This window comes from Mesoplodon bidens (genome assembly GCF_964165515.1).
Source record: "Mesoplodon bidens genome assembly, chromosome: 18".
Lineage (NCBI taxonomy): Eukaryota > Metazoa > Chordata > Mammalia > Artiodactyla > Ziphiidae > Mesoplodon > Mesoplodon bidens.
This window is the reverse complement of record NC_138175.1, coordinates 57,344,271-57,369,959: the sequence shown is the minus strand read 5'-3', so window position 1 is coordinate 57,369,959 and position 25,689 is coordinate 57,344,271. Positions and strand designations below refer to the sequence as shown.

The 25,689-nt window shown below is 44.5% G+C and overlaps 1 protein-coding gene across 1 annotated transcript in view; it reads left to right on the top strand.

Annotated features, from left to right (window-relative positions):
- Positions 1-1,187: 1,187 nt before the first annotated feature.
- Positions 1,188-25,689, top strand: part of GP6 (glycoprotein VI platelet) — a gene marked incomplete at its 5' end in the record, with an annotated part of 37,569 nt that continues 13,067 nt past the window's right edge. The window contains 4 exon segments of the mRNA XM_081216088.1: positions 1,188-1,244; positions 15,938-16,060; positions 16,258-16,310; positions 23,292-23,380. Of these exon segments, the coding sequence (XP_081072214.1) occupies positions 1,188-1,244; positions 15,938-16,060; positions 16,258-16,310; positions 23,292-23,380 (322 nt within the window).

Here is a 25,689-nt window from a genome sequence, read left to right as displayed (position 1 = left end):
TGAGGTGATTCACAAACCTAGCTATGACCTTCCGACTGATGAAAGATGATAGAAACCAATCTCAAACGAAACAATGCAAAACAAAACCCAAAGCCACAGAAGCCCAGAGGAGATGGTGCAAAATAATAAACAGACCCAGGAATGCAACGTGAAAGGACAATGCTTCGGGGTTGGGGGGGTTCTTCACAAAGGGAAACCAAGTCAGGCTCAAATCCTCACACCTCACTGTGGGGCTTGGGAATTCTGTCAGGATGTCTTGGGTTGCTGATGACAGGACATACTCAAAGGATGTAAGCTGAGCTGACTTTCACCCCAGGGAAAAGCAAGAAGGAGCGCTATTTCACAGAAGTAGAAGCCCAGGGGTGTGGCAGGCTTTGAGTTCAGCGACATCATCAAGGTTCCTACTGCAAGACGACGGTCTGACAATTACCAACGCAACGTCATTCCAAGGCTGGGTGTTTGTAACAGGTTGAATGGTGGGGTGCCTCCCCCTAAAAGATATGTCCAAGTCCTAACTCCCAATACCTGTGAATGGGAGCCAATTTGGAAAAAGTTTCTTTGCCCATGTAATTAGGGATCTCGAGGTGAGATTGTCCTAGATTATCTGGGTGGACCCTAAATCCAACAAGTGTCCTTAGAAGACAGAGCAGAGGAAGAAGCAGTGAGGGGATTGAGGGCAGAGACAGGGACGGTGCAGCCTCAAATCGAGGAATGGCTGGAGCCCCCAGAAGCTGCAAAAGGCAAGGAACAGAATCTTCCCCAGAGCTTCTGGAGGGTGTGTTCCCCACCCCACCCCGCCCCGCCACCTTGAATTTGGACTTCTGGCCTCTGGAACTGTGAGAGAATACATTTATGTTATTCTAAGTCACCAAGGTGATGGTATTTGTTACAGCAGCCAGAGGAAACTAATGCAGTCTCTTTGGGGGGTGGGTCACGAGATGACTACCAGAGCCAATTTGGGCCACTCGTTTTCTTGTTTTTTGCCCAGTGACGGGGAGAGAAGCATTTCTCTTTTATTTGTCAAATTGGGCTCAGGTCATGTGCTCATCTTAGAACCCACAAAAGCCCCCCAGGGAAAGGCAGAAGGTAACAGACTTCCATCAGGGTTTCCCAACGCCAGCGCTGCTAACATTTGGGGCCGGATAATTCTTTGCTGTGGGGCAGGGGTCTGTCCTGTGCGCTGCAGGATGTCGAGCAGCAGCCCTGGTCTCTACCCGCCAGATGCCAGTAGCCCCCCTAGCCGGGTGAGACCCCCAGAACTGTCTGCAGACATTGCCATATGTTCCCGAGGAGGGAAACTCACCTTCGGTTGAGAACCACTGATGGAGGCGGATCTGGATATGTTTGCGGGTCTGTGAGCGTCAGGAGCTGCGAACCGAGGGTGGGTCAGGCAGAGCTAGTCACCAGCACAGGGGGCCTCGCTTGTTCTCACCTGGGCTTCATTGGGGTGGAGCGCAGCTGACAGGCACGGTGCTGGGAAACAGGTCGTAATGGAAACAATACAGGTGACTGACTCAGGGTAGCCTATCTCCTATGGAAGACGTACCACGAAATCCAGAGGTCCTCCTGACGCTGCAGGGCAGATGCTGCTGAAAATCCGGTGAGGGGTCTTGTTATCGCAGTGGCAGAGCTTCCAAGGAAATGACAGAAGCATTCTTGGGACCCACCTGAGACCTGGGATTGGGTCATTCGTGTGGACAAACCTGAAGATCTTGAGCCTCTCAATTTCCCTGAGAACACCCCCCTTGCTGGAGACCAGCACCCCTTGAGGGAAGGTCGTGGTCCTTCCCCAAGCAGGTGCCTCACAAGATGATGCTCATCATCTCCAGGTCCGCCTCATCACCTGGGGCGAATCCCAGCTCACATGCTGGGTGCATTGCAGGGTCTGGCTGAGATGAACCTGGGGACCACACCTGGGAGTGGATTTCGGGGGAGTTAGACTGGGGATGAAATGCGAGACCAGCTGTGGAGAATCCATGGGCAGAGGGTCACTCATCTATGATGAAGGTTTTATTTAATATTTTGGGCTTTCTGCGTAGCTGGAGGCTGTGCCAACTGCATGAGAATGTGTCTCCCGCATAACCTCTAAAGATGGTGCAGCCCTATATTAATGTCCTGATTTCGGTGATTGCACTGTGGTTACGTACGAGAACGTCTTTGTTTGCAGGAAAAACCATCAGGATTTAGATGGTGGGGCATCAGGTCTGCAACTTAGTCTCAAACGGTTCAGGTAAAAGTTCTTTGGACTTAAAATTAAAGTATAGCTGATTTACAATATTATATGAGTTTCAGGCATACAACATAGTGATTCACAATTTAAAAAAAAATTTATTTATTTTCGTATTTTTTGGCTGCGTTGGGTCTTTGTTGCTATGCGCGGGCTTTCTCTAGTTGTGGCGAGCGGGGGCTACTCTTCCTTGCGGTGCCTGGGCTTCTCATTGCGGTGGCTTCTCTTGTTGCGGAGCACGGGCTCTAGGCGCATGGGCTTCAGTAGTTGTGGCATGTGGGCTCAGTAGTTGTGGCTCACGGGCTCTAGAGTACAGGAGTTGTAGCACACGGGCTTAGTTGCTCCGTGGCATGTGGGATTTTCCCGGACCAGGGCTCCTAACCTGTGTCCCCTGCATTGGCAGGTGGATTCTTAACCATTGCGCCACCATGGAAGTCCTGTGATTCATAATTTTTAAAGGTTATACTCCATTTATAGTTATTATAAAACATTGGCTATATTCCCTGTGTTGTACAATATATCATTGTACATTATTTATTTTATACATAGTAGTTGTGTGAAAACCACCACCAGAAAGAGAAAGGTGTGAAAATAGTAAAAAAGCATTCAGACAGATCAGGGCACTGACTACTACGGTCTTGGAAATGTGACCCTCCTTTGAGAGAAGAGAATTGAAATTAAAGGAGAGAGGTACTTTTTGTATACTGCATGGCTAAGGGAAAAAGGAGAGAGAAAGAAAAATTAGGATTTTGTAAGAAAAAAAGGGAAAAAAAAATCAAGGATTTAAACTCCCCCTATTTGCTAGTCATCTAGTAAAAAGCTGTACTTCACTACCCTGACAGCAGAGGGCACCCTTGTACTAAAAACTTTATAGTAGCAATCACGAGCATTAAATATATATTTAGGAATACATTGAACAAGAAATGTGCAAATCACCCCAAAGCCAACAGCTCTGTTCATAGAAATACATGGGCAAAAATAGGAATTATCAAACATTGCCACCAAAAGAAGCCACCCACCCCCCCTCCAAAAATGAGAATCCAAAAATTCAGTTGATATACACCTAAGAGCAGAATTGCTAAGTCATGTGGTAACAACTTGAGGAACTGCCAGATTGTTTTCCACCCAAGTTCGGAAAAACATTATTCACAACAGCCAAAAAGTGGAAGCAACCCAAGTGTCCATCACCAGATGAATGGTGGTCTATCCACACAATGGAATATTATTTAGTCATTAAAAAGGAACGAAGCACTGACACATGTCATAACATAGATAAACCTTGAAAACATTATGCTACGTGGAATTGCCACCTGGAAATATATTTATGGAATGCCTTTTCTGTGTTTAAGGAGGGCAAATCCTTGCACTAGGCAAAAGAATCCGTTTTTTAAAAAAAAGGTATATGCAGGAGAAAAACTTCAGAATTTAATGAGTGGCCTTAAACTAAATACATAACGGAGCTTAAGATTTTCAGTGAAAGATAGCATCTTTGGGGGGTATTGCCCTTTACACTCCAGCCCATAACATGGAGTGAAGCCAAAACTGTGACCAGGCTTGGGGATAGTTTTTCCATTTATCTCCCCCCCTTACACACACCATTAGGGACTTCCTCGGGGCAGAATCTCCTTGTTGGTATCTGTTCAATTTACAGATGCAGACTCAGCAATTCCTCCCTCAAAATGTAGCCTATGAATATATATGCATGCGGGAGACATGATGTGTTGATTACATCTGTAAAAGCATGTCAATTGCATTTCTTTAATACAGCAAGGCTGGAAACAATGTAAAAGCCAGCAATACGGGTCATCTTAAGCAAATAATGGTGCATCCAAGGAAAGGAACATTTTGCAGCTGTTAGTAAGCACCAACGCTATTTTGCTGTTATTTTTATTTTATTTTATTTTATTGCCGTTATTTTAAAACACATCGTATGGGAGAAGTGTCCAATGAGGGCATAGTGAAATGTGGGTGGATGGGACTTACGTGCCTGGACCCCAGCCAGTGGGGACACCATAGCACCTGCAGCAAGACAGTAGAGAGAGGGGCAGGAGATAAACACAATACCTCACGAATAGGCACTATTTTCCCCACGTGGCCAGGACCAACCATCATTAACGTGTCCAAGAGAGAGCTTAAAATGAGAGTCCGTCCAAGGAGCTCTTTGGGGCTGGAAATTCAGGAGAGGGTCATCTCCTTAGAGGTGACACACCAGGAGGATATTCCCGGGGTTGGAGGCAATGGTAAGAGAAGGTGTAGGCTGATGGTGAAGGTTTGGTGGATCTGATGAAATGGAATTGAGAAGAGGAGAAAGCAGAGGGGAGTGAGCCAGAGAGAGCAGCAAATTTGTCTTGAACCGCCGAAGCTGAGGTTGGAAGATTTCGGAAGAGCCTGGGATCACACGTGCCAGAGAGCATGGAGAAGCACAGGGAAGTTGACGTGGGGGGAGAGGTTGTGGACTGAACCAAGGGCTGATGACTCCTCCCTGCCAGCCTCCACCGTCGTCTTGACATCTTCCACTCCAGGGTCTCCCCCAAAATGAACATGAGCAGTGGCCAGAGCTGTGCACTCCAATGAAGCGTTGTGCAGCGGAGAACCTTGGGGGGTGGTTCACAGTTATGAGGGCTCCTCCATGGCTGGCTGAGGCTAACGAGCTCTTGACTTCCTCTTGAAATCCTTTCTGCTGAACCAGGCATCAACCAGGAAGACCCCCAGGATCACCAGAAACATTGCAGCCAGAGCCAAGCGGACGACGTTCTCTGCATCGTGGTTCCCAGGGGCAGTATCTGGGGACAGAGACAGAGAACTTCCTGATGTGGAAACTTGCCCAGTCTCACATCAGAGCCCCAGACTCTTTTTTTTTTTTGCCTCACCGCTGGGCATGTGGGATCTTAGTTCCGTGACCAGGGATGGAACCCCGCCCCCTGCATTGGAAGCACGGTGTCTTTATCACTGGACCACCAGGGAAGTCCCCAGAAGCCCCAGACTTTTTAAAAATTTGATTTATTTATTTTTGGCCGGGGCACGCGGCTTGCGGGATCTTAGTTCCCGAACCAGGGATCGAACCCAGGCTCTTGGCAGTGAAATTGTGGAGGCCTAACCACTGGATGGCCAGGGAATTCCCAAAAATTGTTTTTAAAAATTGAAGTATAGTTGATGTACAATATTATATGTTACAGGTGTACAATATAGTGATTCACAATTTTAAAAGATTACACTCCATTTACAGTTATTATAAAATGTTGGCTCTATTCCCCGTGTTGTACAATATATCCTTGTACCTTATTTTATACCTAACAGTCTTAACAGAAGCCCCAGATTCGAAAATCATCATAGTTTCCTACAGCTGCGGTAACAAATTAACCACAAACTTAGTGGCTTACAACAACACTAATGTCTTATGATTCTGGAGGTCAGAAGTCCAAATGGGTCTCAGTGGGCTTAAATCAAGGTGTTGGCAGGGCTGCATGCCCTCTGGAGGTTCTGGGAAAGAATCTGTTTTCTTGCCCAGCTTCCAGAGGCGGCCTGACATCGTTCGCTCACGGCCGCTTCCTCCACCTTCAAATCTGTCAGTGACGACTTGAGTCATTCCTGTATCACATCACTCTGACACTATTTCTTCTACGTTCAGAAACCCCTGTGATGCACTCAGCCTGCTGGGTTAATCCAGGGTGGTCTCCTTATTCGCAACCTTAAATCAACCGTAATTCCCCTTGGTGGTACCGGATTCACAGGTTCTGGGGAGGAGGGTGTGGACATCTTTGGGGCACAGTTATTCTGCCTATCACAATTGTTTTCTCATCCGCTCGGTCTGATTATTCTCAGCCAGGTAGCCCTGTTTGAACTGAGAACTCCCGAGTACCAGAATCATGGCATGGCGTTGTTCAGGTTGTTAACTGCATAAAAGCAGTCGGTCAGTGGGTGGATAGGAGTATAACTATTCTGCTCTCCTCTCACCAGATCATAAGCCCTAGCTGAAGGCAATGGTTACTTCTAGGACTGATTTTTTTTCTTTGGCCACGCTGCACGGCTTGTGGGATCTTAGTTCCCCTACCAGGGATTGAACCTGGGCCCTTAGCAGTGAGAGCACAGAGTCCTAACCACTGGACAGCCAAGGAATTCCCTAGGACTGATTTTTTTCTTCCAAGTAATGAAACAGCATTTTAGGGGATAATGACTTGTAGTGGGTTGAACCGTGCCCCTCTCTCCTCCCAAGATGTGTCTGTCCAGAATCTCAGAATGTGACCTTAGTTCGTATTCCATATAAGGGTCTTGAAGATGTAATTAAGGGAAGGATCTTAAGTCCTCCAGTCCTGGATTAGGGTGAGTCCTAATCCAGTGATGAGCATGCTTATTAGAGGCAGAAAGGGAGAAAATGGAGGGCAGAGATTGCAGTGATGCATCTACAAGCCAAGGGAGGCCAAGAATTGCATCCACCAGCAAGCAGCGGGGATAGAGGCATGGAGTGGATTTTCCTTTAAAGCCTCCAGAAGGAACCAACCCTGATGACACCTTGATTTTGGACTTCTGGCCTCCAGAACTGTGAGAGAATAGTTTTTTTTTATTGTACATTTTTACAATTAAAATCTTTTATTTTTTTTTAAATTCCAATTTTTTATTGGGATAAAATACATATAACATAAATCTACCATCTTAATCCTTTTTAATGTACACGTCAGTGGTATTAAAGACATGCACACTGTTGCGCCACCCTCACCGCCATCTATCTCCAGAACTCTTTGCATCTTGCAAAACTGAAACTCTGTATCCATTAACTATTTCCCCATTCCTTTGTCCCCATCCCCCCAGGCCCTGGCACCCACCATTCTATTTTCTGTCTCTGTGATTTTGACCACTCATAGAAGTGGAATTATACAGTGTTTGTCTTTTTGTGGCTGGCTTATTTCACTTGGCATAATGTCAATTTCCTGTTCTTTCAAGCAACCAACTTTGTGGTAATTTGTAGGGCAGCACTAGGAAACTAGTACAGGGCTCTTCTAGTAACTTATCAATACTGTATCGAGGTGAAGGTCTAAAAGGATTATGAGAAGTATGCTCAATAGCTGGGGCTGCCCCTGATTTCCCTCACCTCAGACTAACTTCACCTAGAGCAGGATATGCCCCAACAATATTACTCATTGTTGCTTTTATTTCTTTTTTTTTTAAAGGTGGAATTTTTTTAAAAGATTTTTTTTGATGTGGACCATTTTTAAAGTCTTTACTGAATCTGTTACAATATTGCTTCTTTTTAAAAATAAATAAATTTATTTATTTATTTCTGGCTGCATTGGGTCTTTGTTGCTGCGTGCGGGCTTTCTCTAGTTGTGGCGAGCAGGGGCTACTGTTCATTGCAGTGCACGGGCTTCTCATTGTGGTGGCTTCTCTTGTTGCAGAGCATGGGCTCTAGGCGCGCGGGGTTCAGTATTTGTGGCACGTGAGCTCAGTAGTTCTGGGTCGCGGGCTCTAGAGCGCAGGCTCAGTAGTTGTGGCACATGGGCTTAGTTGCTCCGCGGCATGTGGCATCTTCCCAGACCAGGGCTTGAACCCGTGTCCCCTGCATTAGCAGGTGGATTCTTAACCACTGCACCACCAGGGAAGTCCACATTCCTGTCAGGCATGTGGGAATCTTAGCTCCCGGACCAGGGATCGAACCTGCACCCCCTGCATTGGAAGGCGAAGTCTTAACCACTGGACCACCAGGGAAGTCCCTAAAGGTGGAAGCTTTAATTAACGGAATTAATTTTTTAAAAGCCAGCTTTTGGTTGTTTTGGGTTTTATAAGTTTTTTGTTTTTTGTTTTAATACTTTTTTTTTTGGCTGAGCCTTGTGGGATCTTAGTTTCCTGATCAGGGATGGAACCCGTGTCCCCTGCAGTGGAAGCTTGGGTCCTAACCACTGGACAGCCAGGGAAGTCCCTCACTGTTGCTTTTTCAGGGCTAAGATCCCCTCCATCTCTGCCCCATGTTTTCAACCCCAGTAGCACTGGGTCTGCAGTCCCCATCAGGCACTCTTTGGTCACAGGTCAACAAGCTGACATTTGAAAATGGCTCTGCCCCATAACCCCTCATACACTGATGGAAATGTCCTTTATCCTTTGAGTTTTACTACTGATTCTCTACGGCTGTGCTGCCCCATATGGGAGCCGTTAGGCACTCAGCGGCTGCAGGGTACATCACGTGCCTATTGCAGCTGAGGAAGTGAATTTTAAGTTTTATTTAATTTTCATTAACTTAAAGCAAAAGACCTGCCTCTAGCTAGCTGCTGCCATAGTCTGGGAGTGCCGGGAGCAGGCGGGAAGCGTGGGGGCCCCTCACCTCTCTCTGGGAGCATCAGGACATCACTGGGTTCTGACCAGAGGTAGGGGAAGTTCTTGTGTAGACCGTGGTAGCATCTGTAGGTCCCCGGGTGCATCAGGAAGATGGCATTCACAGGAAAGTCGGCCTCAAGAGCCCCAGCTTTGTACTTGGAGCTTCGGTTCTACTCTTCCGTTCCTGGAAAGAGCGAATGCGTCAGACCAGGTCTCTGAGTGATGCCGCAGCCTGAGCCTCTTAGAGGGGGTCTTCTTGGAGGAGCAGCCCTGGTGAGCCGAGAGGGAGGGTTTTCTGTACACACCTGGGACGGAAGAGAGCCCAGGTGGTGAGTGGGCAGGCGCCTCCACCCGCTGCCTCCCGATCTAACCTGAGCACGTCTTCCTAACGCCCAGAAGGTGTCCTTCCTGTCCTGCCACGCTTGTCGGGAGCTCGAGGCCTCTCCACTTTTGCCCTTGTTTCCTCTGTGTCTCTTTTTCTCCCTGATTCATTCAGTCTCCATTACTGTTCCTCTCACCCAGGAGTCCTTACTGTGACTCAAAAGGTCCTGCAGGGGGGCTTCCCTGGTGGTGCAGTGGGTTAAGAATCCGCCTGCCAAGGCAGGGGACGTGGGTTTGAGCCCTGGTCCGGCAAGATCCCACATGCCGCAGAGTAACTAAGCCCGTGCGCCACAACTACTGAGTCTGCGTGCCATAACTACTGAAGCCCGTGTACCTAGAGCCCATGCTCCGCAACAAGAGAAGCCCGCGCACTGCAATGAAGAGTACCCCCCGCTCACCACAACTAGAGAAAGCCTGCGTGCAGCAATGAAGACCCAACACGGCCAAAAATAAAGAAATAAATTAATTTTAAAAAAAGAACCCTATATAAGACATCAAATACTCAGGAATTTACATATTTCTCAGATTAAAGGAAGGTCATTGATCGTCCCAAGCAAACTAAAACACTCATTTCTAGTGAGTTGATATTAATGCCCCCATCAGAGATTTTTGGTCAGGACGTAAACCTTGGAATGCAGCCATTCAGGCAAAATTTACTCTTGGTTGAACCTTTTCATACCTACTATTACTACGGAGAATCCATATCGTACAAAAGAACTGGTCTTCCAGGCATCTTGCCTGGACCCATATTGCTCTCCACCAAATTCTCTAGTTTGATTTGGGTCTGCAACACCATCCCTAATAGTTTCATATATTAGATTCAGTCTTTTCGAACTACATTTCACCTCATTTTTTGGGGGGTGGGTAAAGCTTCCTTCAGTTCTTCTATGGTAGATAAACAAATCATTGTGGAGAGCATGGCACAAATCTCCCACGTCTTTGTGGCTGTAAGATCACAGCAGGAAACCCACAGAGTAACTCATGCCCAGCGGGGTGATACGGTGGAGGGTTGAGAGGCAAAGCCTTAGCCTTGCACAAGCAGCGGTTCCCCTTTTTGTTTAGCAGGGGATGTTGTCGCTCTCCGGCAAGGGGTTTAAAGCCCCAGGCTGTTCCATCCACGGGTGTGTCCTGCTGCGAAGATCTGCTGCCCAGTTGGCTGTGCTGCGTGGTGTGGAGCTGTGGGCTTAGGCACTGCCATGTCCCTGGGGGTCATTCTTCTGCTTGGACTTGGTGAGTGGGGCAAGGGAAGTTGTGGGGGGGGGCTGGTGAGGGAAGAGGATGTAGATTAGAGGTTTATAACCTGGGTTCCTCTTGTGGGACTCTTCCTTTATGAGGTCCTGGGGCCGGTGATTTATAGAGAGATCACCCATAGGGCCACTTTTCTTCAGTTTGGTCTAGATGTGATGCCCTGAGCTCAGGTGTTTGGGAATCACTGTATTATTGGGAGACATCTCTTACCAAGTCTTTCTCTATTTTAGTGTTTTGCTGGGATCAAAGGATTCGGGCACAAACGGGTGAGTGTTTTCTCCCTTTTCTGCCTAGAGAACTCTGAATTGGGCTGAGTGGACTGAGGGATGAGCTTGAGTAGCCTTGAAAGAATCCCAGCCTTTAACCTGCACCACCTCTTCATCCACTCGTCGTATTATTTATTTTTTATGTGTTAATTCTTCACCATTATGCCAATCTTTGGTGGTAAACCTCTCCCCTTCTCTAGAAAGCTTCCTGATCCCCTTCTATTCCCCATAAGCACAGATGAGTCAAGAAGGGAATGCCCAGGTTTTCAAATAATGCAGAAAGGGAACACAGTTGAGGTCGACATTCACAACGCAGGCACAGAGAACTGGGGACATTTGTACAGGCACCAGATCCCCCTGTGGGTATGGGACCATCACCCGTTGGGTGTGTTGTGTGTCCTTTCCATTTGCCACCACCTCAACTGCTTCCGTCTCCCTCATCTATGGAAGGTTTGTTCATAAGGAAGGTACTCTTGCTCAGGAGGCAGACTTGCAGTAAAATGAAGACCTCAATGTTCTGGGACATTTTGCAAGCAGTTTCCTGCATTTGGGTCCCAAGTTCCTTCTTTCTAAAATGAAATAACGGGAGTCCAGTGGTTAGGACTTGGCGATTTCACTGCCATGGCCCGGGTTCAATCTCTGGTTGGGGAACTAAGATCCCACAAGCCACGGGGCATGGCCAAAAAAAAAAAAAAAAAAAAAGTGTTGCATCAGTTACGATACAGTGCATGTCAAGCTCAGACAACATTTTGCTCAGATTAGGGGTCATTGCGTAATGTTTACAATTGCTAGATAACATTTATTGAGGTTTTCCCATTGCCAAGGGCTATTCTCAGCTTTTGTATATATGATCTCATTTTAATCTTATTAACTCCACCAAGAGGTAAGTTAATTTTTTCATATTCCAGATATACTGAGCCCTGGATGTGACCTTGAAATTGTACTATGTGTTTGGCATAGGTTTTTAATAAATTAATTAAAGTATAATTGAAGTACAATATTATATTCATTTCAGGTGTGCTACATAATGATTTGACATTTATATACATTATGAAATGGTCACCACAATAAGTCTAGTAACCATCTGTGCCCATATAAAGTTATTATTACATTATTATTGACTACATTCCCTATGCTGTATATTTCATCCCTGTAATATATTTATTAGATCACTTAATGTTTGTACTTCTTAAACCCCTTCACTTATGTTGGCAGCCACCTGTTTATTTCTCTCTGGTTCTGTGACTCTATTTTCATTTTGTTTGTTTGTTTTGTTCTTTAGATTCCACATATAAGTGTGAGCGTATGGTATTTGTCTTTTCTCTGACTTATTTCACTCAGCAGAATACCCTCTAGATCCACCCATGTCGTCACAAATGGCAAGATTTTTTTTTTTTTTTTTGCGGTATGTGGGCCTCTCACTGTTGTGGCCTCTCCCGTTGCGGAGCACAGGCTCCGGACGCGCAGGCTCAGCGGCCATGGCTCACGGGCCCAGCCCGCGGCATGTGGGATCTTCCCGGACCGGGGCAGGAACCCGTGTCCCCTGCATCGGCAGGCGGACTCTCAACCACTGCGCCACCAGGGAAGCCCGGCAAGATTTTTTTAATGACTAATATGCCATTGTGTATATGCCATTGTGTATACCTATATATCACATCTTCTTTATTCATTTACTGATGGACAATTAAGATTGCTTCTATGTCTTGGCTGTTGTAAATAGTCCTGCTATGAACACTGGGGTGCATGTATCTTTTAGAATTTGTGTTTTCATTTTTTTTCGAATGTATACCCAGGAGTGATAGTTCTATTTTTAGTTTTTTGAGAAGTCTCCATACTGTTTTCCATAGTGGCTGCTCCAATTTACATTCCCACCAACAGTGTATGAGGGTTCCCTTTTCTCCACATCCTTGCCAACACTTGTTATTTGTGGTCTTCTTGATGATAGCCATACCGACTGGTGTGAGAGAATGTCTCGTTGTGTTTTTTTAAAATTAATTAATTAATTTATTTATTTTTGGCTACATTGGGTCTTCATTGCTGTGTGTGGGCTTTCTCTACTTGTGGCAAGCGAGGGCTTCTCTTTGTTGCTGTGCACGGGCTTCTCATTGCAGTGGCTTCTCTTGTTGCGGAGCACAGGCTCTAGGCACATGGGCTTCAGTAGCTGTGGCTCACGGGCTCTAGAGCGCAGGCTCAGTAGTTGTGGTGCACAGGCTTAGTTGCTCTGTGGCATGTAGGATCTTCCCGGACCAGGGCTCGAACCCGTGTCCCCTGCATTAGCAGGCAGATTCTTAACCACTGCGCCACCAGGGAAGTCCCTGGTTGTGGTTTTGATTTGCATTTCTCTGATGATTAATGATATTGAGCATCTTTTCGTGTGCCTGTTGGCCATCCGTCTGTCTTCTTTGGAAAAATGTCTATTCAGTTCTTCTGCTCATTTTAAATCAGGTTGTTTGGGTTTTTTTGCTGGTGCTTTGTATAAGCTGTTTACATATTTTGGGTACTAACCCCTTGTTGGTCGTATCATTTGCAAATATTTTCTCCTATTCAGTAGGTTGTGTTTTCATTTTTAAAAAAATCTTTATTTATTTATTTATTTTTGGCTGTATTGGGTCTTAGTTGTGGCACGTGGGATCTCTTATTGTGGCCCACAGGCTCTTCGATGTGGCACGCAGGCTTCTCTCTAGTTGTGGTGCACAGGCTCCAGAACACGTGGACTGTGTAGTTGTGGTGCATGGGCTCCAGAGTGCATGGGCTCTGTAGTTGTGGCATGCGGGCTCTCTAGTTGTGGTGCGTGGACTCGGTAGTTGCGGTATGAGGGCTTAGTTGCCCCGCGGCATGCGGGATCTTAATTCCCCAACCAGGGATCGAACCCAAGTCCCCTGCATTGGAAGGCAGATTCTTAACTACTGGACCACCAGGGAAATCCCTGTCTTTTCATTTTGTCAATGTTTTCTTTTGCTGTGCAAAAGCTTTTATGTTTAATTAAGTCCCATTTGTTTATTTTTGCTTTTTTTCCCTTTGCTTTAGGGAGATAGATTTTAAAATATTGCTACAATTTATGTCAAAGAGTGTTCTGCCTATATTTTATTCTAGGAATTTTATGGTTTCCAAGCTTACATGTAGGTCTTTAATCCATTTTGAGTTTATTTTTGTATATGGTGTTAGAGAATGTTGTAACCTCATTCTTTTACATGTAGCTGCCTGGTTTTCCCAGCACTACTTATTGAAAAGACTGTCTTTTCTTCATTGTATATTCTTGCCTTCTTTGTTGCAGATTAAGTGGGTTTATTTCTGGGCTTTCTGTCCTGTTCCATTGATCTATATGTCTGTTTTTATGCCAGTATCATACTGTTTTGATTATTGTAGCTTTGTAGTATAGACTGAAGTGGGGAGTGTGATAAATCCAGGTCTATTCTTCTTTCTCAAGATTGTTTTGACTATTTGAGGTCTTTTGTGTTTTCATAAGAATTTTAAAATTATTTGTTCTAGTTCTGTGAAAAATGCCATTGGTATTTTAATAGGGATTGCATTGAATCTGTGGATTGCCTTAGGTAGTATGGCTATTTTAACAGTGTTAATTTTTCCAATCCATAAACATGATGTATCTTTCTCTCTGTGTCGTCTTCAATTTCTTTCATCAATGTTTTATAGTTTTCTGAGTACAGGTCTTTTATCTCCTTAGGTAGGTTTATTCCTAGATATTTTATTCTTTTTGATGTAATGGTAAATGGGATTGTTTCCTTAATTTCTCTTTCTGATATTTTGTTGTTAGTGTATAGAAATGCAATAGATTTCTGTATATTAATTTTACATCCTACAACTTTACTGAATTCATTGATGAGCTCTAGTATTAGTTTGGTGGTGTCTAGGATTTTTTTAATATATAGTATCATGTCAACTGCAAACAGGGAGCTTCACTTCTCCTTTACAGTTCAAATGACTTTTGCTTATTTTTCTTGTCTGATTTCTGTGTCTAGGACTTCCAATACTATGTGAATAAAAGTGGTGAGAATGGACATCCGGGTCTTTATTTCTGATTTCAGAGGAAATGCTTTTGGCTTTTCACTGTTGAGTATGATGTTGGCTGTAGGTTTGTCTTATATGGTCTTTATGTTGATGTATATATGTTCCCTCTATGCCCACTTTGCTGAGAGTTTTTATAATGCCAAGCAATGATATTTGTTCTTAAGTTGACAGGGAAGACTAACATTGGATTAAAATGGGTAGATTAAAGATGATCTGCTTCAGTCATCCAGTGTCTGGTGATGGCTATCAAAGTTATCACTCACTCCAGTCAAAAATGCTCCTGTGAATTTCTTATCCAATGGAATCTTTGACATCTGCTCAGACACCTAATGAGAATCTCGGCAGAACTCTCAACAAATCTGAGAACCTCCTCCTTGTATTGGTCTTCCCATCTCAATAGATGCCATCCATCCTCTCCAATGATCAGTTCATTGAGAATGCTATACGGTGCCCCTCTTCTGCTCAGTGCCCATCTGCTCCATCTCTACATCTCAAAGCTCATCATTTCTATCCTCAAAAACTCCTCAAATCCACTCCCTTTTATTTTTCATCACCACCACATTGTCATTACATGATCATTTGTCATGCAGCTGCCTGTAGCATGTTCCCTAATTGTCCCTCCACTTTCCACCTGGCCCCTTAAATTCATTTATCACACCAGAAATGTAGTAATTTAAAAAATTACAACCTCACTGCTTGTTAATCCCTTTGTGGGTCATTATTACATTTAGACTTAAATCCAGACTCTTCTCCTCAGCTTCCAGTGTTTGGAACCTTTGCTGATATCTCCTGACCTTTCTATCTTTACCAAGAGCCATTTTTCACATTAAGTACCATTTGTCCTTTCTGTGTGTGGGTCACACAAAACTCCTTCTCACCTGTGAGTTTGCATATGTTGTTCCCTCTTCCTGGAAGGCAGTTCTTCTTGCACTTCGGAGATCTATGTGTTTCTTATCCTTCAGGGATCATCTCCCAAAGAAATCTCTCTTATAATGCAGGGTAGATAGTTTTATCATATAATAAGAGTAACAACTTCTGTGTATTGGTTCACATGTCTAGACTCTGTTATTGGGTAGATTCACTACAGTTTCCAAAACATCCAATAACTTGCCTTGTATATGGAAGACACACAATAAATATTTATTGAATGGATGAATTAATCCAAGAGGAGATCAATAACAGATCTTTACTGTTTACTAATTCCTAGATCTACCTGAAGTCTACCTAAATCCTCCTGGAGATGGATACCTTCCCATTGTGATTGTGACTTCAGTCATCAGCATTCTACCTTTCCTCTTCCTCCTTATCTTACTCCTCTGCCGGTGCTGGTGTCGAGCCAAAAACAGTACGTCCTGGAGGGGGAAGAGTTAACCTGGGAGGAGTGTGGGGAGGGGCTTTTTGGGTCCCCTACCAGGACTCTGATCATGGACTCTCTGTAGGAGCCACTGAGGATGACACCAAGAACCAAGTGAGTGATAACAGGTAGGAAAATTTGGACTCTCTGAGTAGAGGATGCTGTGTCTGTCTCATTTCTCAGACCTACCTTAACGCGTCTATCTCCTTTCCCTTAGCTCCAGCGCAGACATGGACTCCCAGGAAGAAAATCAACGTACGAGGAGTGAGAAGTAGGGGTAGCCAGGGTGGGGAAGATAGAAGGCATCGTAGGAGAAGCCGAGAAGGTTGGGGCAAACCTCACCGGGCGTGATGTCACTGCCCTTCCCCGATTTCAGTCACCCATCTCTGGACGGCAAGACTGGATAATCTGAAGGCTCTTCTGGAAGCCTATCCTCTCCTCTTTTCTTGCAGATGATGTCTCAGTGGATATCCTGCCTGAGGAGGACAGACAAATGGACGTGCATGTGAGTCTTTCCTCCTTCCCCTGCTCCCTCCCCCAGGTGTCCTCCCCTCACTCTGTATCTTCATGCTGGCAGGCCCACCCAGAGGAAGACCTACCAGAGTCTTCCGAGTCTTCTGCTCAGCTACAACAGGACCCCCTGACAGGGAGCGGGGATTCACTCCTGTCCTGCACCATTGAGGATTCCTCAAAATGGCCTTGTGTGTATGCCACCTTCACCTTGTCCAGAGAGCAGAGCCAGAACTGGCTGTGTGGACTCCAGGGTTCAAGTGCCCCTTAAGGAAAATGGGGCTTCGTGAGTTGTCCTACTCATGTACTCACGCCACTCATCACCTTGGAGCCCCCGCAAAGACTCAAGAATAGAGAAGCCTTGTCAACCATGAAGAAATCTGGGACGCATCACATACCTCTCAACGGATTCCTGGTTCCTTGTGTATTTACCCACTCATTTGCTTATTTAACAAATGTTCACAGAAGTTGACTCTTTCTTTGGACCTGTGCTGACGATATACATATTAGTAAGATACGGCTTCTGGTCTTTTTTTTTTTTCCTTCTGTTTTGCATATTGGTTTTTATTTCAAATCAATGTCAAAGAGAACAATTGCAAAAATAGGACAAAAACTCCAATTTACCCTTCACTTGGCATAGCTTCTGGTCTTAAGGAACTCATGGTCTACTGAGAGAGGCACATCACATGATCTGGCCCTTAGCAAAGAGGGAGCAGGCACTGAGGATGAGTTGGGTCACTGAGCAGGAGCAGCTGTCCAGGCGTGTTTAAGGAGAGCTCACTGGTACCAAATACAAGGAGAGGCCAAGAAGTAAGAGGCGGGCTTCCCTGGTGGCACAGTGGTTAAGAATCCGCCTGCCAATGTAGGGGACTTGGGTTCGAGCCCTGGTCAGGGAAGAGCCCACATACCACGGAGCATCTAAACCTGTGCACTACAACTACTGGGCCTGCGCTCTAGAGCCTGTGAGCCGCAACTATTGAGCGCACGTGCCACAACTACTGAAGCCCACGTGCCTAGAGCCTGTGCTCCGCAACAAGAGAAGCCACTGCAATGAGAAGCCCACGCACTGCAAGGAAGAGTAGCCCCCCCAACTCACCACAACTAGAGAAAGCTCGTGTGCAGAAACAAAGACCCAACGCAGCCAAAAATAAATAAATAAAATTTATAAAAAGAAGTAAGAGTCAAGTTGGGCAAGGAGGAGGGCCTTTTCTGGCGGTCCAGTGGTTAAGACTTGGCACTTCCACTGCAGGGGGCGCAGGTTGGATCCCTGGTCGGGGAACTAAGGTTCTGCATGTCACGTTACAAAAAAATTGGGCAAAGAGGCAGTTCCTAATGGAGTTTCAGTCTAACGTTCTAGGAGTTTCTGAGAGCTGAAGCCTTTGGAGCAGCAAAAAATGAACAAGGAAATGTTCTTTGTAAAGGAACCAAATTGCAATAATTCAACTACAGAAGAGTTACTCTTGGGGAAGGGAATGATGCAGAGGGTGTTTAGGCCACGGGGTTTATGGTTTTCCCCTAGTTTTGGTGAACTTCCCCCTTTAGTTATGCAATTAAAATAAATAGAACACAAACTTAAAAGCTTTTGCACAACAAAGGAAAACGTAAACAAGACAAAAAGACAGCCCTCAGAATGGGAGAAAATATTTGCAAATGAAGCAACTGACAAAGGATTAATCTCCAAAATTTACAAGCAGCTCATGCAGCTCAATATCAAAAAAACAACCCAATCCAAAAATGGGCATAAGACCTAAATAGACATTTCTCCAAAGAAGATATACAGATGACCAACAAACACATGAAAGGATGCTCAACATCACTAATCATTAGAGAAATGCAAATCAAAATTACAATGAGATATCATCTCACACTGGTCAGAATGGCCATCATCAAAAACGGCTTCCCTGGTGGCGCAGTGGTTGAGAGTCTGCCTGCCGATGCAGGGGACACAGGTTCGTGCCCCAGTCCTGGAGGATCCCACATGCCGCGGAGCGGCTGGGCCTGTGAGCCATGGCCACTGAGCCTGCGCATCCAGAGCCTGTGCTCCGCAACGGGAGAGGCCACAACAGTGAGAGGCCCGCGTACCGCAAAAAAAAAAATCTACAAACAGTAAATGCTGGAGAGGGTGTGGAGAATAGGGAACCCTCTTGCACTGTTGGTGGGAATGTAAATTGATACAGCCACTATGGAGAACAGTATGGAGGTTCCTTAAAAAACTAAAAATAGAACTACCATACAACCCAGCAATCCCACTACTGGGCATATACCCTGAGAAAACTATAATTCAAAAAGAGTCATGTACCACAATGTTCATAGCAGCTCTATTTACAATAGCCAGGACATGGAAGCAACCTAAGTGTCCATCGACAGAAGAATGGATAAAGAAAATGTGGCACATATATACAATGGAATATTAGCCGTAAAAAGAAATGAAATTTGAGTTATTTGTAGTGCGGTGGATGGACCTAGAGTCTGTCATACAGAGTGAAGTAAGTCAGAAAGAGAAAAACAAATACCGTATGTTAACACATATATATGGAATCTAAAAAAAAAAAGGTTCTGAAGAGCCTAGTGGCAGGACAGGAATAAAGGTGCAGATGTAGAGAATGGACTTGAGGACACGGGGAGGAGGAAGGGTAAGCTATGACAATGTGAGAGAGTGGCATGGACATATATACACTACCAAATGTAAAATAGATAGCTAGTGGGAAGCAGCCGCATAGCACAGAGAGATCAGCTCAGTGCTTTGTGATCACCTAGAGGGGTGGGATAGGGAGGGTGGGAGGGAGGGAGACGCAAGAGGGAAGAGATATGGGAACATATATATATGTATACCTGATTCACTTTGTTGTAAAGCAGAAACTAACCATTGTAAAGCAATTATACTCCAATAAAGATGTTAAAAAAGTAAATAGAACACAAAAAGAGATGTGAATGACAGGAGAGGAATTGGAGTTGGTATTAAAAATAATTCAGTAAGTTTTGATGAGAGGAAGTAAAGAAGAAAGTGAATGGTAGGGTCAGTGAAATGCAGCCAAGTGGTTTGGAGTGGAGAGTAGAAGAAATAGAGGGGAATTGAGAATGTGTGTTGATTGATGGAAACAGACCCAGGGAGAGCAGTAATGTGGACGGTGTTGGGGAGTGACATTTGGTGGGAGAGCACAGTAGTAAGAGCTCCAAGTCTAGAATAGCTGGGCTGATTAGGGTTCAGATTCTCTTCTGCACCCGCTAGCTGAATGATCGTGTACACATTTAAAAATTATTCTCTTCAATATCCTGTAATAATCCATAATGGAAAAGAACATGAAAAAGAATATATATACGAGGGACTTCCCTGGTGGCACAGTAGTTTAGAATCCACCTGCCAGGGTAGGGGACATAGGTTCGATCCCTGGTCCAGGAAGGTCCCACATGCTGCGGAGCAACTAAGCCTGTGCACCACAACTGCTGAGCCTGTGTTCCAGAGCCCGAGAACCACAACTGTTGAGCCCGAGCACCACAACTACTGAAGCCCGTGCGCCTAGAGCCTGTGCTCTGCAACAAAAACCACCACAGTGAGAAACACACGCGCCGCAACTAGAGAAAGCCCGCATGCAGCAACGAAGACCCAACGCAGCCATAAATAAATAAAATTAATATATAAAAAAAGAATGTATATATGTATAACTGAGTCATTTTGCTGTACACCAGAAACTAACACATCTTCAGTCAACTATACTTCCATTAAAAATTAATAAAAAGATAAAAATTTAAAAATATAAGACAAGGGACACCAAAGATTGCCAGCAAGTCGCTAGAAGCTAGGAGAGAGGCACGCACCAAGTGCCCCCAACTCTGCCCTGACCTCCACCCCGCAGTTCTCAGAAGGAAATCTGCCAGTATCTTGACCTCAGACTTCTACATTCCAGAACCATGACACAATAAATTTCTATTGTTTAAGCAACTCAGTTTGTGATGCTTTGTTATGGCAGCCCTAGCAAGCTAATATACCATCGGACTGGCAAAGATTGGAAGGCTGGGTAATCCCACATTTTTTTAAACTTTTGATTTTACATTGTAGTACAGTTGATTAACAACGTTGTGTTAGTTTCAGGCATACAGCAAAGTGATTCAGTTATACATAGACATGCATCTATTCTTTTTCAAATTCTTTTCCCATTTAGGTTGTTACAGAGTACTGAGCAGAGTTCCCTGTGCGGTACATAGGTCCTTGTTGCTTATCCATTTTAAGTATAGCAGTGTGTACCTGTCAGTCCCAAACTGGGTAACCCCACATGTTGGGGGTATTGGGGAGGTATGGGGATCCTCTTGCACTGTTGGGGGGGAAGAAACTGGTGCGGCGAATGCAGAGTTCAGTTTGGCAGTAAGTAAATGAAAGATGCACTTAAGAGCTGGCATTTGCTGTTGGGTGCATATTTTAAGGACATTTCACATGTCCACAGAGGCACATGTAGAATGATGTTTAGCTCAGAATTGTTGATTTTGGAGATACTTGGATATTATGTGGCTGGCTGTTACTGGGACAGTGGAGGGATAAATGTGTTGGAAGCAAATCGATATTCTACAGATGTATGAATGGACTGTGAAATCTCTGGGCAATGGAGAGACGAATGACATCCACAGCATCGCACAGTTTATGATACAGTAGACGTTTGCACGGTATGAAATCACGTTTTGCAGAAATGAACTAATTCATGTGAGATATTGTAGAGTTGTTCCTTGGAGATGGAGAAAAGAAATGAGAACTAAAGGGCATACGTCAAGTAAACAAGGGAGAGACTCTGCCTAGATCCACGGGAACATGTGCCAAACCAGAGGAAAGTGAGCTATTTGGCTCCCAGCACCCAAGCTTCACCTAGAAAAGCACATTTTCTTCTAAGCTCAAGTTTTCTCACCAGAATGGGACTAAAGCAGAACCCGTTTCTCAGGCTTGCGTGAGGATCAAATGAGGGAATGCTTGAAAAGTGAGGAGTGTTATAAAGAGATTTGTGCATCCAAGCTTATCTTGCCCTCTAAGTCCCTGAATGATGTAACCCAGCGGTTCTCAACTGGGGGTGATTCTGCTCCCCCCAGGGGACAGGAGACGTTTTTTGGTTGTCACAACTGGAGGGGGCGTAGTGCTAGTGACATCTAGTGGGTGGAGGCCAGGGATGCTGCTACCCCTATTAATACACAGGACAGACCCCCCCTACTGCAACAAAGAGCCACCTGGTCCAAATGAACTCATTTACGAAACAGAAATAGACTCACAGAGAAAACAAACTTATGGTTACCAAAGCGGGTAGCGGGCGGTGGTGGGGAGATAAGAGTTTGGGGTTAATAGATACACACTACTTATATATAAAATAGGTAAACAACAAGGACCTACTGTATAGCACAGGGAACTATACTCAATATCTTGTAATAACCTATAAGGGAGAAGAATATGAAAAAGAATATACATACCTACATATATATACATACATACATGCATTTATACATGTAAGAATACACATATATATGTATGTATGTATAACAATTGCTGTGTGTACAAGTGAAACTAATACAACATTGTAAATTAACTATCCTTCAACTAAGAGAAATAAAAGATCATTAAAAGGAATCACCTGCTGAAGTTGGGCCATCCTGATCTGACCCCTATAATCTCTTCAGTGTTCGTTTTCTCTCACTTAAGTCCAGCTACACCAATCATTTTCTGGTTACATGAAAATGCCAAGCTCTTTATTTCTTTTCTTCTTTTCCGGTACGTGGGCCTCTCGCTGTTGTGGCCTCTCCCGTTGTGGAGCACAGGCTCCGGACGCGCAGGCTCAGCGGCCATGGCTCACGGGCCCAGCCGCTCCACGGCATGTGGGATCTTCCCAGACCAGGGCACGAACCCGTGTCCCCTGATTGGCAGGCGGACTCCCAACCACTGCGCCACCAGGGAAGCCCCAAGCTCTTTATTTCATCAAGACTTTAGGGCAGGCTGAACGTGCTGCCTTTCCTCTATGAATATTTCTTACCATCAGGCATAACCTCAAACATCACCGCTCCAAAGAGAAGTTCCCTGAAACCGTTCTATTACAGAGATCTGTCAGACAGTGTTCTGTGTCAACACCTTGTTCAAAACACTTATCAAAGTTTCCATGCATTTTACCCCGGTAGAGATCTAAAATGCTGCAATAACTTCCCATTCTCCCTTCCCACAGCCCCTGATAACTTCCAGAGTACTTTCTGTCTCTATGAATTTGCCTATTCTGGATATTTCATATAAATGGAATCATATAATGTGTCGTCTTTTGGGTCTGGATTATTTCACTTAGCCTAATGACTTAAAGGTTCATCCAGGTCATAGCCTGTGTCAGAATTTCATTCCTTTTAGAGGCTGAACAATATTCCACTGTGGTATGTATACACCGCAGTTTATTTATCCTTCCATCAATGGACATTTGAGTTGTTTCCATGTTTGGCGATTGTGAATAATGCTGCTGTGAACACAGGTATATATACAAATACCTGTTCAAGTTCCTGTCGTCAGTTCTTTGGGGTGTATACCCAGAAGTGGAGTTGCTGAATCATTCACTAATTAACGTTTTGAGGAAATGTTTTCCACAGCGGAGGCACCGTTTTATACACCTACCAGCAAAGCATGAGGACTCCAACTTCTCCATTTCCTCACCAACATTTGTTAATACCTGTCTTTTTGATAGAGCCATCCTCGTGGGTGTGAAGTGATATTGTGATTTTGACTTGCATGTCCCTAGTGAGTGCCAGGGAGCTTCTGGGAGTATCAAAACGCAGACGATGCCTCACTAGGCAGACCTGCTGGGACACTGGGCTGGTGACGCGAGATAAGCCAGGCTCCTCGGAGCTTGTGTGCAAGTCATTCTACTGAGGGGACGCCTCCAGCTTGATGAGTCTCAATTAGGAAAAGCCAGGCTGATGGGGGAAGGGAGGAGAGCATTCTTCATTCCGATCACATCCTGTATCTCTGCTCCAGCCCGCACCCAGGGCTTCCCTCCTGGGCTATACAGCTCAGGACAGGCCGAGAAACCATGTCCCCATCCATGGCTGCCTTCTTCTGTCTTGGTGAGTCAATCTGCAAAATGCTGAGGGATAGGCAGTGGGCTATGAGACAAAGAATTTTTTAAAAATTGCATCAGTACAAGAGGCAAGAGGAAATTTTCAGGGCAGGAGGTGACCAAGGGTCACCTCATTTATTTGTTGGGTGGGAAAACTGGGAACCCAGGGAGATGGTGTTTGTTTGAATTACTCTAGTTTATTCATGGCTGAGTCAAAAAATAAATACAGGTCTCCCAGTGTTGGCTGCAACGTTCCCACTACTCCATGCTGTTTTAATTTTCATGAATTAATTAAAATATAGTTGATTCACAATGTGGTGTTAGTTTCAGGTGTACAGCACAGTGACTCATATATATGTTCTTTTTCAGATTCTTTTTCTTATAGGTTATTACAAAATACTGAGTATAGTTCCCTGTGCTATAGAGTAGGTCCTTGTTGTGTGTGGTTTCTTTTTATTTTTTATTAAACTGTTATTAGATTCTTTATAAAAGTTTATGCTTCTATTTACAAGTTGTAAGAGGACATATAAGAAAACAATGAATTCTGTTCTAAGCCCCCCTTAACTCACCAACAGTAACCAATACTTGTTTATCCTTCGACATTTATCTTAATTTTTTAGTACAAACGTGTACACATACATACATAGAGTTTATTCTTATAAAAATAAGAACACATGGTACACATTATTCTGCAGCTTACTTTTTGACACATAGCAGTAGACATGTATAGTTTTTAATTTATTCTTTTAAATAGTTGAATATTATTCCACAGTATTTAAACATTTCCTTGGCTCTTCGCTTTTTTTGTTGTTAATTTTTATTGGGGTATAGTTGATTTACAATGTTGTGTTAGTTTCAGGCGTACAGCAAAGTGAATCAGCTATACATATAAATATATCCACCTTTTTTAAGATTCTTTTCACATACAGGCCATTACGGAGTATTGAGGAGAGTTCCCTGTGCTATACAATTGGTCCTTGTTGTGTTTTTTTCTTTTTGCGGTACGCGGGCCTCTCACTGTTGTGGCCTCTCCCGTTGCGGAGCACAGGCTCCAGACGCGCAGGCTCAGCGGCCATGGCTCACGGACCCAGCCGCTCCGCGGCATGTGGGATCCTCCCAGACCGGGGCACGAACCCGTGTCCCCTGCATCGGCAGGCAGACTCTCAACCACTACGCCACCAGGGAAGCCCCCTTGTTGTGTTTTAATTTTTAATTTTGTTTAATGTGGATTTGGTATCAAGGCTAGATTACAGATTTAGCTTGTCAGTAGCCCTCATGGTACTGGTGCAAACAATTCTGCCATTTGTGACAATGTGGACGGACCTTGAGGGTACTATGCTGAGCGATATAATCCAGATAGAGAAAAACAAATACTGCAGGATCTTACTTATACATGGAATCTCAAAACCCCACAAGAGCAGAGAGTAGATTGGTAGATGCCTGGGGGTGGGGGAAATGGGGAGGTAGATGTTGGTCAAAGGGTACGGACTTCCAGCTATCAGATGAAGAACTTCTGGGGATCCAAATTATAGAATGATGACCATAGCTAATAATACTGTAGCATATACTTGAAATTTGCTAAGAGAGTACATTTAAATTTCTCACCAAGAAAAAAAAAAGATAATTACGTGAGGGGATGGATGTGTTAGTTAGCTTGATTGTGGTAATTATTTCACAAGTCATCATGCTGTAAACCTTAGATACATAAGCTTTCTGCTTGTCAATTAACCTCAATAAAGCTGGAGTAAGAGTCCCCCTTAACAGGACTGGGGGTGGGCTCAGATGCGTTTTTACTGCCTTCTCCGTGTCAAACTTTATTCTGGGCACGTGTGTGCATTATTTCCTTATTTCTTCAAAAGAACTTTATCGCTAAAAGGACAGAGGCTCCAAGCGGCTAAGAAGGAAGGAAACAGTTGGTGTTACTGGGGATGAGTGTATACTGTGAACACAAACTGCCTCTCATTCACTTATTCATTCTGTAAAGACACTCATGTCGCACTTACAGATACGTTATTCTATGTTTTTAAACGGACACTTACTCATTTAATCCCCATAACAGCCTGATGAAGTAGGGCCTACTATTATTCCCATTTTACAGGTGAGAAAACTGAGGCCCAGAAGGATGAAGTATATTGTTTAAGGTCACACAGCTATGGCTCGAATACAAACTAAGGAATGTTTGCACCAACTCCACATTCTTTACCACGGAAATATGCTGCTAGTGTTTGAATCTACCTGATCATGGACCTCATGGGACCTACTATGCAATATATGCTGTATATTATTTGTTGTTTACCTGAAATTCAAATTTCACTG